Here is a 16,823-nt window from a genome sequence, read left to right as displayed (position 1 = left end):
TTCAAACTTTTTTTAAGCTGAAACTTTTGCTGTTTAACTTCAAATCTACTCAAAAAATATCAATAGATTCTGAAAACTCTTCAGTCAATAAAAATCATTTTACATGTTATTGATCTACATTTGAAATAAATGCATTGGTTTTACTGATTATTTACTTTTTTATACTTTTAATGTTTTACTTTCTTAGTAAAAGTGCCTTTTCAGTGCATCATTTTTTCATTCAGAGTTTAGTGTTTCTTACTGGAATTCTGTGTAATAAATCAACACAAAATACAGAAAAAAATGAGTAAAAAAGGAAAAGGACAGATGGCTTAAATGTCTTTTTACAAATGAAAAATGTAACTTGTGGCATACATTTGTTTGTATTTAATGTAACATCCATACATAAAATACAGTGTAACTAGCTGCCTTCAGATGTCACATATTTAATGTTATTAAATATTTAATTAAATTACTAATTAAATGTTCTATTTAATTTACCTTTGGGATCTATAAAGTGTTTTTGAATTTGAATTATTAGTGATGGACTTCACATGACTAAAACAAAAATCAATGAAATTTTAGGTCATGGACTGCAATTTACTGAATTTTGACTGTAAAGTGTGAGTTTAATGTCCAGACTGCTAGATAACCGTTTTCTGTTTTAACTGATTAAAAATGTATAAAATGAAAATGAAAGTGTATTATTGCATAGCTGGGTGCAAGTTAATGTAGGATTTTTAAAGTCAGTTGTCAACAGAACTGTTGAGAGCTGAAGACTGAATAGTTCACTATGTCAAATATATTTAAAAAATTTTTAGTCTTCTAAAAAGAAGAAACGTAAACTAACAATCTGAAGGAGTCGGCTATGATAAATATCCTACCGGAACCAAGCAGCGATAGGGTTCATGTTTCCGGTCGGACTGAGTTTTTGTGAGTCTGTTTGGCGCCTGCTGTTGTTAGCCACAGACCGTCGGTTTCATTTTACGATGCCTTCGGAAAATCTACGATGGGAAACTTTAGAGGCTTTAAAAAATTCACCAAAAGGACAAGTGACCTTCGACCCTTACTGGTCAGAGAGAGGAGAGGTGAGTTTTATCCGGTTAGCATCTGCTAGCTTGACTCGGTGGAAGCTAAAGTCAGCCTTTCTGCTTGTTTACTTTTAAAAAAGAGTGTTCCTTAATTATCAAATGCTCATTTATTGAGTCGATTTGACCAAAGACTGTTTCACCAAGAGCACTTCTTGAGGTTAAGGTGTGAAATCGAGGACATGGGGTGGTTTTGTGGGACTTTATTTAAATTTTCTTCAGTTTGCTACATCATAGTTCCCTTATATTCCCACTAGGGGACAGTCTTATTTTTTAAATTTTATTTCAGAAATAAAAGACAAGACAGTTGTCTTAAACTTTAGGGGACGACGCTCAAAAATAACCTTTTAAAACCTAAATTGTGTCATTATTTGTCGTAAATCGGGTAATAGTACAAACAAGCAACACCTTGGCTAAAAGAATCAGAAGTAACATAACATAATTTTCAAGGCTCTTTAATCGAATACGATCCAATAATGTAATCATTTTTTTCGGTGGTCCTAATCCTCTTCCACGTAGAGCATCTGCAGTTTTAAAGTAATAAATGGATATTTGATTCAATGTACAGTACAGTTCTTCAGTGTCAGGTTATATACAATAATCTGACAGATTAGTGATGAAAATATGACCTTTGAACTTCTTTCTGAGCATCTCTCTGTGTTCTTGCAGCATATTTTGGCTGGGTGTAAAGAGACCCCCAGCTTGTCCTCTCACTCTGCGGTCATATTGGAGCGAATCGACTCTCGGTCGCTCAGCAAGTCGTCCTTCTTGGACTCCAGCTCCATTGACTTTGAGGAGAAACCTGCCTCTGTTTCCTCCTCGGAATCCACAGCTGACCTCAACAGCAAGATCAGCGCTCTTTCTTCAGCTCCGTCTCTGAAAAATCAACCAAAAGATGTCAGTTATACACTAAATTTGTTGGGCTGCTGTTGTTGTTACTGGAGAACTTTTTCTGGGAGTTTTTCGCTATTGTTACAGGTTTCTGGGTCGCTACCGAAGCTTAGCGATGAGACGAGAGGTGAAAGTCCAGAGGCGGATGTCAGCGAAGTTCCCGCTCCTCCTTCCCCACCTGCCATTTCCCTCTTGTCGCCCAGAGCCATGGAGACGGCCGGCCACATCATCCGCTTCCAGAAGAAGCAGCAAGAGAAGGCCAAGGTCCGACTCTCAAAACCATTTTTCAGATCAAACCCGTGTGTTGTTTTTTTTTATCCACTATTTGATAGGACTGGCTTTTGAAGATTTGCATGTTTTTTTCTTTCCAAAAATGTACTGTATTATATGAAGTCATCAACAAGCCAAATAGAGCTTTATTTATACCTATTTGGCTGATCATTCAGAACTTGTTTCATAACATTAAAATTCATGCTCAGAAAAAATCCAAATATCAATGAACAACATTCATATTTGTTATTTTAGAAATGAATAATTAAGAGGTTATTTGTTCGTAAAGCCACCATGTTTATTTCTTTTCTCCTTCTGGGCAGCCATGCTTTTTTTTAAAAATCTTTAACACTTTTATTATCATCTCAAGGTTTTCTGGAGGTCAATTTTTGGACTTTTGGCAGCTTTTCCTCATCAGAACATTTAAAAAACATTGGAAAGCCTGGAGAACTTTCTATTAAGACTCTAAAGCTACCAAAAAACATATAAAAAGTACTGCATGTTAGAAGTATCAATCTGACACAGTTTATGTGATGTTACTCCTGGAAGTGAGTGGATCTGTTTTATCAATGTTTGAAACACCAGGTGGCGCTCCAAGAGCGGCAGGCGTTGCAGGAGAAGCTGGTGGAGTCGGTGGCGAGCACCGAGTTGGAGCACCTGAAGCGCTTCGAGGAGATGAAGGAGCTGAAGCAGAGGCAGGAGTTCCAGAGTATTCGGGACATGATAGACAGAGAGTGAGAGCCGAACCACACGAAGGACGACACTGAGTGATAACTGAGATGGTTCTGTGTGTTTGAGTCCAAAATAATTCGTCTCTCTGCTGCAGAACCAAAGAGAGCATGGGGCGCCAGGAGAAGCTGAAGGAAGAGCAGCGTCACCGAATAAAGGTACAACAATATGTCAATTATTATAGGCAAAAAAACAAATTCTCTCTGTTCACTTTCATAGTATGCTGTGTTTTTTTTGTGGTACACTTGGATAAATAGCATCTATTTATAAGCCTGTCACAATAAGCAATAACTCAATCGCATGATAAATTAAAACAAACTAAACTATTTCCTTTTGTAGGGTTTATATTTAGTTTTTTTCTTTTCTCTCTTTCTACCAAAAACTGGATGACGGAACTCTTCAGTCTTTGGTCTTTTTTTGAAGAACAGTTTTGTTTACAGAGACTTCATAGTTCATTTTATTTATTGTTCCTGTTGTTTTTTGTGTATTTATTTTAGATATTTTAAATGTTTTCCAGTTCCAGAGTTAAATGCTCATTAGATTTTAAAGTTTATTGATTTTTGAGACTATGTTCTTGCATTTGTATGAATTATTTTACTTGAAAATGGTCTCAAAGCAACAATGTTCTCATTTATCGCAATAACTTCCGAGACTATTTATCATTTTGCAATATTTGTTATTGTGACAGACCTCTCTATATATACAGATCTTTAATTTAAGAGGTAAAGTTGTCTGTGTTTCATCTGTCCTTAAATGTTCTTTATTATTTTCTTTCAAATCTGATCTAAAATGTCCTCGGCTTGTTTTGGTTCAGGTTTTTTTTCTAGTGTTTTTCTTCCACATGACTGAAACACAAACTAAATTTTCTTCATGAATACAGTCATGAAGAAAATGCAAGATTATTCCCATTTCTGCTTGAAACTGTTTTTTTTTTTTAGTAAATTTGAATCAACATGCAGCAATGAAAAGCTCTGTTGGTCAATACATGTGTCAACAATAAAAAGTTTTCAGTTTTGATGCATTTAATGAACAAGAAAAAAATTAGATTTTTATGTATTTGACATGTCAGAACTGCTTGGAATCGATGATCGACTGGTATATCAACAGGATCAATATTTAGAAGGTGCAATTTAACTTTTTTTCTGCAGGATCCTAAAATGTTTTAAACTTGACAAACTTCTTCTTTTCAGCCATTTTTAACAATGTACAAGGCTAGGTCTTGCCCATCCTTTAGTTATGCATTCTTCAGTCTGGATTGATTTTGCTCCTGTAGATCCTGAACCTTCGCGTGAGGGAGCTGGAGCAGCAGCGCCACCGTGAGGCAGAGCTGGAGAAGCAGAGGCAGGCGGAGGGCAGGGAGAGGCTGCGGAGCCTCAACAGCATCCAGGAAGAGATCCTGCAGCTCAACCAGCTGCTGGAGCCGTCCGCCCAGGCCAACGCTCACCTCCCGGCGGCCAGCCTCGCCTCACACAGCCTCCGCGGCAACCAACTGTGCTCTCAGGTGTCGGAGGTGGTGAGAAAGACGGCAGAGGTCGGTCCAACCTGAGATGTGGGTTTCTGTTTCCTACGGTTCTGTTTGGTGACCGGGTGTCTTTCCGTTTGTCCAGGGAGAGTTTCCCAGCGTGGAGGACATGGCCGTGGCGGAGCGAGCGCTCTGCGAGATGAGGTCGGTGATCCGGCAGATGGAGGAGGAGGCGGTCAGGGTTCAGGAGAAGAAGAAGAAGGATCAGGAGCAGGAAGAAGAGCGCAGGAAGCAGGAGGCTCTGCAGGCGCAGCAAGAGGCGCAGAAGAAGGCGGAGCAGGCAGCCAAAGAGAAGGCGCAGAGAAAAGGTGACTCAGAAACTCATTTTTTAGCTTCAAACCAGCGAATCATAGGTAATTGATGCTTTTAAATCTGTAGAGATGGTTTAGAAACTGCAGTCAAAATATGGACAGGAGTAGAGCCTATAAACTTATTAACAGAGCTGAAACAATTACTCAAATTAACCATGATTAATCGATTATTTATGTAATCGCTTAGAAATTACATTTCTAATATTATTTCTTCTCTCCAAAAGCGACACTGTTATAATCTAAATCACAAATCTAACTGAAGAACAAAAGAGAAGAGAGAAAATGTGTCGTTAAAACTGGGACTGAAATGATTAATCAAATTAATCCCAATTAATTGATTGTTTATATCATCGTTTAGAAATTCTATTTCTTCTCTTCTAAAAACTAGCCCTGTTTATAATCAAGACACAAATATAATTGAAGAAAAAAGTAAGAAAATGTAATTAAAGCTGAAATGATTAAATCAATTATTGATATATTTCTAATATTTTTTTCTTTGCCAAAAAGTGGCAGAGAAATGTTTATGATCCAAATCACAAATATAACAAAAGAAAAAAGTGAAGAAAAGGAAAAATGTGCAACATTAAAACCAGGGATGAAATGATTAATCATGATTAATCGATTGTTGATACAGTCAATTAATTTAGCAAATGATTGTTAAAAACATGGCCATTTGCAGAAAAAACAACCCAGCTGAGCAGCAATTGAGACAAAACTTTGCAGAGTTTTGTATATCTGTGTGCGATTATTAGTATCTTTTCATGTATTTCAAATATTCTGTACAGAAAGGCTTAAGTGGTTAAATGACAAATTTGGGAAAAGGTGGCAATTTTAAAAAAATTTGATCGTCAATAATTGTTTACTGAAGTAATCATTAGTTGCAGATCCGTTTATTAACCATGTCTGGTCCAACAGGGCTGCAGAACAACGCAGAAGAGAGCACCGTGAAGTGGTACAAGGAGCTGCAGAACTCGGCCGCTCAGTGCGCTCAGTCCTTCGAACAACTCAACTCTCCCAAAGATGCTCAGGTGGCTCCACGCCGCCAAACTCCAGAATTATTTTATTAATTTATTTCTAAATGTCTGTATGTGATTCCCTTCCTCCTGGCTCAGACGAAGAAGCTGAAGCTGGAGCTGCAGAAAGCCGCCACCATCCCCGTCAGCCAGATCTCCACCAACTCCGGGTCGCAGCTCCGGGAGATCTTCGACAGGATCGACAAGCTGCTGTCGGGACGGGCCGTGGTGTCCGGCGGGAAGTCCGTCTCCGCCTCCCAGCATCCTCAGGGCCTGGAGTTTGTCGCCTACAAGCTGGCGGAGAAGTTTGTGGTGAGTCTGTCTGCAGGTAGCAGGAGGAACCGCAAAGTGACTGTTCCAACAATTAAAACATTCTGGTGTGAGTTTTCATCATGTTTTCCAGATCTTGAATTGAATTTCTATTTTTATTTTTAAATCATTACATTTTAACACTATGTTGTGTCTCCTGAGTTAAATACTAAGCTGCAAATTGTGGTTTTCTCTCATTAAATATTCATGTAATACAACAAAAATACAACAAAACAGGAATAGATTCTGTTACTGAATAGAAAAATAAGAAAAATAAAAGGTGAAAATAATTTTAAAAAATGAAAAACCTAATTTCTCATGCACACGGAGATGTTCATACAGTGAATAAATGTTAAGTGCGTTAACTCTTGACAGCTTTCATAATCAACTGCTAATTGGCATTATGTTGTTGTTTTTCCCCTAACATGTTAGTTTTTCTCCGTTATGTCCTCCGCTTTTGTTTCATCACATTTCTTTCTTTTCTTCGTAGCGAATCAGTAATTTTTTAAATGAGAAGTTGAAGTTGCTCCGTCATGCAGCTCAGCTGAATGTTTCACCTTTAAGGTGAGACTTAAGGAGCGTATCGAGTGTTTATATGTCAAAACAGCACCCTGTCCCGTTCGGACCGTTACTTCCCGTTCTGTAATGGACCCGCCGCCATCTTAGGTGGTGCCGTTGATAGTTTGTGTATCAACGGCACCGCTTCAACATGACCAGCGGCGCCCTCTGGTGGGTGGCGGTCAGACTACAACACTTAAAGAAGGTCTAAGCGAACTTTATTAATTGATTGGAACTAATTTTTGTCTCCTAAACCAATTAATAGACGATCCCTAATGTTAATAGATATTTAATTTCAAACGACCAAACAGTCCTGACTCTTCCTCTGACTCCTGATCTTTTTCCTGAGTAGAAACAAGGCGAGGAAGAGGTGGCGTCCCACCATGAAGCCGCCTTCCCCATCGGCGTGGTGGCCTCCGGCATCTGGGAGCTGCACCCCCAGGTGGGCGACCTCATCCTGGCTCACCTGCATAAGAAGTGCCCATATTCGGTCCCTCACTACCCCCCGATGAAGGACGGCACGCCTGTGGACGAATACCAGAAGTAAGTGGTTCAGAAAAGAAATGGGCACATTTTGCTGATTTTTTTATTTATCCACTTAAGCATTTTTCTTTATCTTAAATGAAAATGTTTATATTTTTCATGCAGTTTTAGGTCATTTACTGCTCTGATTGTGTTGTTCTGCCAGCAAAAGTCCATTTTTAGTCTGTATAATCGATTACTAAGTTAAGTTACGATTATGTCAATAATTGATTAATCATGATTAATTCCATTAATTGTTTCAGCCCTAGTTTTAATGACATATTTTCTTCTTCTTTTCAATTTTATGTGTGATATGGATATAAGCAGTGCTGGTTTTTGATAGAGAAGAACTAATTTTACAAATATAAGTTATAACCAATTACGTGAATAATTGATTAATCACGATTAATTTGATTAATCGTTTCGGCCCTAGTTTTAATGAAGTATATTTTCCTTCCCTTTGTTTCTTCAATCATATTTGTGATTTAAGTTATGAGCCACTTTTTGGTAGAGAAGAAACATTAGAAATATAATTTCAAATTGATGAGAATAGTCGATTAATCATTTCAGCTCTCGCTCAGACTTGCTTTTGACTGGGGTAAATTTTGGATCAGATGTAGTAACGGTGATTCCCACTCTGACAGGATTCTGGGTTACCGTGTGGATGACTGTGGGGTCGAAGGTCAGGACAGTTTTCTGAAGCGGATGTCTGGGATGATCCGTCTCTACGCCGCTGTGATCCAGCTGAGGTGGCCCTACGGCTCCAAGCAGGGGGTAAACATGCTGCCACTTCCTGTTTGCGTCCCGTCTGGGCTCATGCTGATCGGTTCTGATCGTTTCTGTCGTCCCGCAGTCTGTTCCTCACGGGCTGAACCACGGCTGGCGCTGGCTGGCCCAGATGCTCAACATGGAGCCTCTGGCTGACATCACAGCGACGTTGCTCTTCGACTTCCTGGAGGTGAGTCCAAACAGGAGCTGAGGTTCTGGATCTGGTTGCTGAGGTTCTGAATTTGGTTCCTGATGTTCTGGATGTCATCTTGTCTCCCAAACCGTTTTTATTTATGTTCTAACCTTTAGGAAAACTGTAAAGAAAGTCATTTAATCCATCCATCCGTTTCTATCGTCCGTCTGTCCGTAAAGCCAGACTCCTGTTCAAATATCTGCTATAATTTTTCCATGAACTTTTATAATAAAATATTCACATAATTTAAGTTCCTAAATATTTGGGATCTGAATTTTAACCAACTTGTTTAAAGCCTCTTCTGATTTGATTCTTCTTCCAGGTTTGCGGAAACGCCTTGATGAAGCAGTACCAGGGCCAGTTCTGGAAGCTCATCCTGCTGCTGAAAGACGAGTATTTCCCCAGGTACAAACTGAGGCTGCGGTTCAGAAATAAACCCTCCATCCATCCTATCCAACCGTCTATTTGTCAAACGTCCATCCATTCTTATGTGTCTAAATCTCTGCTGCGTCTCCAGGATCGAAGCGGTGACCAGCAGTGGAGAAATGGGCTCCGTCATCAGGCTGAAGCAGTTCCTCGAGGTTTGTTTCCCTCTCAACTCTGTGACTTTAAGGAATATTGTGATAATTAATCACAGGTTTAAGCAAAAATTGTTCAAAACTAAAAACACAGGAAGGTTTATTTGATATATGGAGCGTCATCCATCCTAATATCCAAATTAGAGCTGCAACTAGTGATTATTTTAGTAATGGTAATAATCTGCTGTTTTTTTTTTCTTTCATTTAATCATTTTAATGCAATATTAGAAATGCATTAAAAATGCAAATATTTCAATTATTTTAGATATTTAAATTGATGCTCAGAAAATAGATGAACAGGTTGGTAACAAAAAGCTGAGAAAATGTCTTCAGTAGCTGAATTTGATGGGATAATTTTCTCTCCCACTCAGACGTCATTGCAGAGCCGACAGATCAGCCCGCCCAAAGGCCAGCTGAGCGCCACCTTCTGGAGGTCCTGATGAACGACGCTCTCTTGGACTTTTAGTTTTTGAGTTTTAGATTTGAGAATCCTGGATTTTCCTCAGACGAACCTAAAAAAACGAGGATTTCTCTGTGCTGTTTGCGTCGCTCTGCTGTTGATTCGTGTCCCTGGAGACCGGAAAACGTCTGTATCATCGTTTATTTTTATGTTCTCTTCTTTATTTTTATTTTCCCCAAACAGACGCACTTCCAGGACACGATGAATTTGGACATTTGAAGACTAACACAGTGTCCCGCAAACGGCTCTGGTCCAGTCTTAAGTGCACTGATTTATTTTTACCATTTTTTATTTATGTGCAGCATCACATCAAGATTTAAATCTCTAATTAGTATTTTTATTGTTAACCTGATGTTAGCTCTTTCCATCATTTCAGCCTCATTAATCACTGTTCAAATCAAATATGAAGTGATTTTGTAAAATTTGAACGTATTTATTATGTTATAAATCCACTGTGTGGAACTGAGATGCTGTTTTATTGCAGAAATACTTTTATCCTGGAAAATGAAACAGAAATCTGGCTTTTTGTTTTTCCGTAAGTGGGGAAAAAAACTGAAGCCAATTGTGTTTATGTATAATTTGTCCTGAATGTCTGATTACAAATCAACGCCTGAACGAATGTAATCTACAGGAACCAGAACCTGAGCCGCAGTTTTTCTGTTGAAATCCATTTATTTCAGCTGTAAATGTCAGTAATTTTTTTCATTGGGAGCTAAAATGTATGAGTGCAACACTTTAGACATCCTTGAGCTTGAAAGAAAAAGTCAAAGATCCTCCTTTCTGCAAATCCTGTTATTAAAATGAAGCATCTGTAAATTTTGATGGAAACAAAGATAATAGGTGAAATAAAATCTCAATGCTCGAGTTTTTCTTTTATTTTACATTTCCTCCTCCACAGAGTTGTTACAAGTAATCAGCAGCCAACAGTTTGATACATTCCAGCCTGATGGGTGTTTTTATAACGAACATAAATACAGAGAACCTTATTTTATGGTTCCTGCACAGAAACTAAAAAATGAACCGTATTTTTATCCTTCCTGAAGAAGCAGCAGAAAAAAAAATCTCAAAATTAATTCAAACTTAAAATAAAACTGAAAGCTTGTGCAAACGTGAGGAAAAGAACGACCAGTCTATTTTAGCGATTTACATCGAAAACTGACAAAACGGATAATTTCCATTATTTTAGGTTCCCATCATTGTTTAGAAGTGTTAAAATTACTTCATTTTGAACAAACGAAACATGTAATTTGTTCAATTCGTGTTAAAGTAAATCAAAAAGTAATAAATATTCATCTTTTGTCCTTTAGCTGGACTGAAGGTCTTTAAATCAACATTATATGAGCCTTAAATCTCCAGGTGTGGGCAGATGGAGTTCTCCCTTTCCACCAGTAGATGTCACTAGTAACCTCGTAAAAACCTGGCGAAAACAGACTTGAGGTGTTTTTGTCACTAATCCTGAAATCAAAGTATTGTTAAACTCGTCCGTTTCACAGCGAGGCAGACTCATCCTGAGGCGTTTGAGATTCCTACAAAACAACGAAGGCCTTTTTGCTCCTGGTGCGGGTTCTTGTCCTTTTTGAGGCTCGGAGTTTAAGATCGACCCTCATGGTTGAGCGTGGCGCTCTCCATGCGCATGTACCAGGGTTTGACTTTGGTGTTCTCCATCATGTCGTCAAACGCCTGAAGTCCTTCCATCACCCTGAGGACTCCGAACACAGCCTACAGGTAGGGAATCAACGGATTAGTTTGTTTCCAAGCGCCGGTTATGTATGGCAAGTCTCGTAGGACATATATCGCCATTTTTATCGCGCATCTGGCTAAACTGTAATGCAAAAAACATCGTAAGATACGACGAAAACCATTCAAAACGCGGCTTTTTAAATCTTTGTGAGGCTAACTTCTGAACTTCGAAAATTACGGCGTTTAGTCTGGTCCTTGAACACCTTGTCTGGTCCTTGAACACCTTGAACAACGTGCAGCATTGAATGACCGGAATAAATGCTGTAATTTTCGGCGTTCAGAAGGTAGTCTACGACGGCGTAATAAGCGGCATTTTGAATGTATTTTCGCCATATTTTACCGCGTTCCAGGCCAGCGGATTTTTGCCTCCAGGCCCCGGGTCTGCTCTCCAAAAACAAGCCGGCGTTTCCTCACCAGGTCCGCCAGGTTCGGTTGATCGCCACCCATGAACTTCCTGTTCTTGCCGATGGCCGCCACCCAGTCATTGACGGCCTTGTAGAGATCCTGCCTGACGTCGTCCTGCAGGTTGTGTCTGTAGGATCAATGAAGGGAAATAATAATCATCTAATAAAAAACGTCAGGAATTAATAAATTCAGAAAATTAGTAGAAACGTACCTATTCTTTAGTCTCTTTGAGATGACGAACATAGCAGCAGCGCCTACGTATTTGGCAAAGAAACCTTCCACGGTACCGAACTTGCCCTCACGAACAATGTAGTCGAAAGACGCCAAGGCTTCGCCGGTAGTTCTGTAAACGTTTGGCGATATGAGATGTACAAGCCAATCATCGGCCCACTGTCGCCACTTCATCTCCTCTCTGAAAAACACAACAAATCTCTAAACGCATCGCCATAGACCAAGATTACAAGTCAAAATCTATGTAAACATAAAGGGACTCATGGTGTCTTTATAGGGAAATTTAAGACCTGTATCACGACAGAAACAAGAAAATAGTGCAATAGTGGCAAGTTTTGTGTTTTTTGCACAAAATGCACTTATTCATATGGATTAGCAACAGAAGTAACCCAGCGGTGTCAAGTGGTAATGAATGTACACTTTCCCATGATAGACGAAAAAAGCTAGCTTTCCGAGTTTGAACAGTCGAAGATTTGCTGGAATAAAATTCTGAAATTTTGAGATAAATCTCATAAATTTTGTAGGAAAAGGAGTTTGAAAAGTAAAAATGTTGCTAGAAAATAATAATAAAAATTCTCCAAGTTGTTTCTAGAAAATTTCTCAGATTAATCTAAAAATTTCATTTTTTTCTAGCCAATTTTTGACTTTTCAAACTCATAAATGTCCTTTTTTTTTCTAGAAAATTTCAGAAATCATTTTGGCAGAGCTGTATTCCATCTTTAATGACTAATGCAACCTCGGAAATTCCTGTCTCAGCAGCATCATCTGATCAAAAAGAGCTGTCAGGAAGAGCGGAGCTCCTCGTGGTTTCGTGTTTGGACTCACTTCTGCATCCCCTTTGCAGGATAAACGGCAGCGGTTTGGGCCTCGCTCAGCATCAGCCAGTACTTGTTGCTGTACTCCGTCACCTCCTTTCCCCGGTCGTTCACAGACTTCATCTCTGGGTAGCAGCGAATTACGTCCGACAAACTCTTCTCCCTGGATCAGATCAAGGTCAGACATCTTAGGACTTGGTTTCTGGACTCGTTTTATTCTTCATTTTAATCTCATTGGCATTTTTTATGATTTCCAAAAGTAAAAGCTTAATATTGAAAGACACCTTTTGGTGAACTTTTAAAAAGAAACAAAACCTGTGCCTCCAGGGTCATTACATCATCTAAATAAATTCAATAATCTACCTATGTTTGACAGAAACAGTTGCCCACTAGGTTTTTAAAAAGCAGTTTTTAGCTGTGTTGCTCCTGAAGTACGTCAGAAAGTAAAAGCTTCCCTTCAATCTGATAATTCTCCACACTGCAGAGGAGCCTAACCTAGATGCATCAATAATAAATGATTACAAACTGATATATACTATTCAATTTCTGGATAAAGTCAATAAAAAAATACAATTAAATAATAAACAAATGCCACATGCTGTACTTTTTAAACAAGTTTACAATAAAATATGTATGTTCCTTATTTAAACTGTATTTTTAAATTAATTTCAACGTACTTGTTGATCATTAGAGTCCTGAGGGAGCTGATTATGACAGATGAGTCATTCAGTTGCTGCAGAAACAAGAAAACATGGTTGTAAGATCAATACTTTTAGTAGAGCAGTGCAAAATATTCAATCACGTGTGAAAATGATTGGTTAGGAATATTGAAAAACAACTGCGGGCCTGACACATTAACAGATTTTTCTGGATTATACATTTTCCAAGAAATGTTTGCAGTAAACGTCTTCTGAAAACTCTTATGTTTTAAGAGTATTTTCAAAAATGTTGATTTTATGTATTTTGTTTAGATTTTCCTCTATCATCAACAAAATCACATTGCACTTTAAATACCTTAAGGACTACACTGAACTCTTTTATTTTTTCATACATTTTGTTTTGATTGTGTATATTCACCTAATCTTAACATCTGTGTTGGATTTGTTCATGTCACAATTAAGAAAATAAATAAATAAAAAACTTAGTGGAAAATATATTAAATATCCAAAATAAACCCAAACAATAGAAACCACATATAACAGAAACCAGAAAAAGAATATTAACCATCAGAGCTCATTTTAATTTATCAACTTGATTAATCAATTAGTTGATTTTTGCAATTAATTAATCTTCTGAATATTTCAATATTTTGTTCAGGCAGATGGATGGACACCAAAAGACCTTAAAGCTCATGGACAGGCTTTTGCGACTGAGATGATAAAACTAAAGGTGAAGGAAGAGCCAGAAAGTCATATTTAATTTTAATTGATCAGCATGGAATATTATCAGCTGAATATTTTAATGATATTGTGGAGCTTTGACACCAGACCAGAGGGATGTTCATCGTTTCTCTCACCAGCTCGCCGTCCACCATCAGGATGGGCACCTTTCTGTACGCAGACCACTTGATCTCCTTCCTCATCACCGGGTTCACCTCCACGATGTCGTACGGAAGCCCGTAGAAGTCCAGAAAGGCTCGCACTTTGCTGCAGAACGGGCAGGTCTTGTACTGGTACAGAGTCATCTTCAGTCCGCCTCCTGAGACCTGCAGCGAAGCAACGAGAGGTAAAGCAGCCGAGGCTTCTGGTCCCGTCACAAAAACCTAAAAACATTCACAAAACTCGTGAAAAAAAACTCCAGTTCTCCTCATGTGTTGTTCTATCGGGCTGGACAATAAATCAATAACAATAAGGCTGATAGAATATTCAATAATTTCACTTAACTCTAATCCAGAACCGCACAGCATTCTGTGAGATGTAGGCTATGCCTGTCATGATAGCAAATTTTCCTGCACGATAAATTGTCGCAGAAGTTATTGCGATAAATAATAATATTGATGTTTTGAGACCATTTTCACGTAACATAATGATAATAGCATAGCAATGCAGGAACATATTCTTAAGGTTCAGAAAGTTCTTATGAATGTTTAACATTGGAACTGGAAGACATTTTCAATATCCAAAATATTTAAAATGATAAAGTAAACAAAAAGACTGTTTACAAAACGTAAAGATTGCTTTGAGACTAAAGCACCAGATGGAAGACTTTTGTCATCTGCTTTTTAGTAGAAATAGAGAAAAAAGAAAAACAATAACTCATGCAAATGGAAATGACTGAGCTTGTTTTAAATTATGATGCGAATAATTGATTTATTGCAACAGGTCTAAATATGTCTAATAGAATACAAATTTATCATGTGACATCACAATTCCAGAAACTTTGAAGCTGATGGCCATCTTGGTAGGTATCCGTAACTAACTGTTGATATAGAGTCGTTATGACAAGCCACCAGCTTAAAGATGACTCTTGCCTTGTTTCTATCTACTTTATAGACAATAGAAGTACATTACGACTATTAATCAACCGCAATTTTTGAGTATTCTTCTTTCTTTTTGTTGGTCTTGAAGCCTTGGTTCTTCTATGCTTTGCACTGCGTTTGCCTACCAAGATGGCGGCTCAGTGGCACGGATCACGTCCGATTCAGACTTGTGGGAACTATGTGTGTTTCTGCATTTTAGGAAATATATATATATATATATATATATATATATATATATATATATATAATTTTTTTTATTTTTATTTAAAAAGGAACTTAATTATTTGTTTTCCCGCATTTTTAAATAATTTGACAGTCTAATATGAGTTTAAGATATTAAATTTAAAATCTGGATAATGTGTCAATTTATTTTATCCTATTAATCGTCAAAATAATATATTATTAAAGTAATCGTCTGATATTAAAAAAGATCAAATAAAAATCTGCGTGCCTTTTTTCATCCTATTAATTGTTAGAATAATTGATAGATTAATCGATAATCATTAGATTTAGCTCTAGTCATGAGTCTGTCATATACAACTACAGTCTTCAGTCAGAGGCCTCTTCAGATTCGTTGCATGACTGACTGCTACAGGAGAGCCTTCCTGAATGTAGCATCACCATCCACAATTATTCCTTGGAGATATTTTGATATTTAATTTTCCTTTGGGATAATTAAAGTATTTTTTTAATTTATTTGAATTCTGCTTGGAAATAAATCCAACAGAACCACTGATTGGACCAGGACAGCTGTACTTGTACTGTTCATGATGATAAACACTGAGAGCTGCAGCTCAGTTCGACCTCTGGCGACCCCATCGTGTGGTCCGGAACCGACCCCAGAACCCGGGTCCGGACTCACCTTCTTGTCCTCCTCAGCCAGGTGCTGCTGCACGGACAGCTTCAGGGTTTGGTAGAGACCCAGACCTCCTCCGAGCAGAAAAGCGCAGCCCAGAACCCTACCGCCTCCTGCCCGAACCGAGGACACCAGTCTGGATCGGAGCCCCGGCCCGCCGGTGCTCAACCCTCTTCTGAAGCCGTGAGCGCCAGCATTCCCCAGCAAGAACGACACGGTACCGGTCCGAGCCGCGGCTGGAGTTTCTAGAAAAGACCGTGCGACCTTACAGAGGGTTCTGGAGCAGGCGGCTGCCATGTTGACTTTACGTAAAAGCCCCACAATGCACCGGGGCGGAGGAGACAAAGGGGTGTGCTGCCCTGGGTTCTGTCTGTCAGGATGAACTGGAGGCAGGGACGTTAACGCCTGTGGTTCTCAAACTGTGGTTCATGTAACTTCGGTAGCACCTGTGCTGCCTTTAGTGCACAGGTGTTAAACTCCAGTCCTGGAGGCCCACTGCGCTGCAACGTTTAGAAAAACGTAGAATAAAGTCGAAATAATACAAGAATAAAGTCTTACGACTTTAGTCTTGTAATATTACAAAGGTATTCTTGTAATGTTATGACTTTAATATTGAAATATTATGGCTTTATTATTTGTATTTATAGTAATTTTATATAATTATAATGTATATATATATCCTTATATTTTTGTCTCATTTTAAAATATTAAAGTTTTTTTGTTGTACCAAATACCGTTTTACTCTTTGAGTCACTACTCTACTCAGCTGAGATGGGCAGAATTCGCAAAAATTGTACTCAATAGGCACTACTTCAGAATATTTTTATTCAAGTAAAAGTAAAAAGTAGCCGTCCAAGAAATTACTCAAGTAACTGTAAAAAAGTACTTTGTAAAAAGTCTACTCAAGTACTGAGTAACTGATCAAATTATCAATTATTTAATCTTTTAAAATTACATTATCCAAAATATAAAGTTAAGTGGAAATTTTGGTATTTTAATGACCAAAATGACAATAACAAAAAATAAAACCAAGCAAAAGAAAATTTTTCCAGATCAGTTTCTTTTAATAAAAAAACTTAGGAAACTAACAAAAACTGCAGGTATGT

The 16,823-nt window shown here is 38.2% G+C and overlaps 2 protein-coding genes across 2 annotated transcripts; one reads left to right on the top strand and one right to left on the bottom strand.

Annotated features, from left to right (window-relative positions):
• The first annotated feature begins 879 nt into the window (after positions 1–879).
• Positions 880–10,055, top strand: gle1 (GLE1 RNA export mediator). Its single transcript, XM_008417789.3, has 15 exons — positions 880–1,067; positions 1,737–1,964; positions 2,046–2,222; positions 2,814–2,962; positions 3,055–3,115; positions 4,231–4,488; positions 4,565–4,787; positions 5,706–5,818; positions 5,903–6,115; positions 7,023–7,213; positions 7,837–7,966; positions 8,046–8,150; positions 8,476–8,558; positions 8,671–8,734; positions 9,103–10,055. Exons 1-15 carry the CDS (start codon positions 888–890, stop codon positions 9,169–9,171), a joined length of 2,244 nt encoding a protein of 747 aa, XP_008416011.1. The 5' UTR covers positions 880–887; the 3' UTR covers positions 9,172–10,055.
• Positions 10,045–16,083, bottom strand: ptgesl (prostaglandin E synthase 2-like). The gene is made up of 7 exons (XM_008417790.3): positions 15,724–16,083; positions 13,899–14,087; positions 13,060–13,115; positions 12,393–12,545; positions 11,548–11,748; positions 11,346–11,463; positions 10,045–10,910 (listed from the first exon to the last, which is right to left on the bottom strand). Exons 1-7 carry the CDS (start codon positions 16,012–16,014, stop codon positions 10,782–10,784), a joined length of 1,137 nt encoding a protein of 378 aa, XP_008416012.1. The 5' UTR covers positions 16,015–16,083; the 3' UTR covers positions 10,045–10,781.
• Positions 16,084–16,823: the final 740 nt, after the last annotated feature.

Source organism: Poecilia reticulata, chromosome 9 (genome assembly GCF_904066995.2).
Source record: "Poecilia reticulata chromosome 9, P_reticulata-male-v2, whole genome shotgun sequence".
NCBI classification, from domain to species: Eukaryota; Metazoa; Chordata; class Actinopteri; order Cyprinodontiformes; family Poeciliidae; genus Poecilia; species Poecilia reticulata.
Note: the sequence above shows the minus strand (reverse complement) of the source record. Positions and strands in the feature narration are given on the sequence as shown.

Bases quoted from the DNA above. Each gene is read 5' to 3' on its own strand.
- ptgesl (XM_008417790.3), bottom strand. From the start codon at position 16,014: ATGGCAGCCGCCTGCTCCAGAACCCTCTGTAAGGTCGCACGGTCTTTT. The intron at 12,546-13,059 runs GTACGTTGAAAT...GATCTGATCCAG, and splicing joins AGGACTCTAATGATCAACAA to GGAGAAGAGTTTGTCGGACG. The intron at 11,749-12,392 runs GTGAGTCCAAAC...TGTGTTTTTCAG, and splicing joins CCTGCAAAGGGGATGCAGAA to AGAGGAGATGAAGTGGCGAC.
- gle1 (XM_008417789.3), top strand. From the start codon at position 888: ATGTTTCCGGTCGGACTGAGTTTTTGTGAGTCTGTTTGGCGCCTGCTG. The intron at 2,223-2,813 runs GTCCGACTCTCA...TTGAAACACCAG, and splicing joins AGCAGCAAGAGAAGGCCAAG to GTGGCGCTCCAAGAGCGGCA. The intron at 6,116-7,022 runs GTGAGTCTGTCT...TTTCCTGAGTAG, and splicing joins AGCTGGCGGAGAAGTTTGTG to AAACAAGGCGAGGAAGAGGT.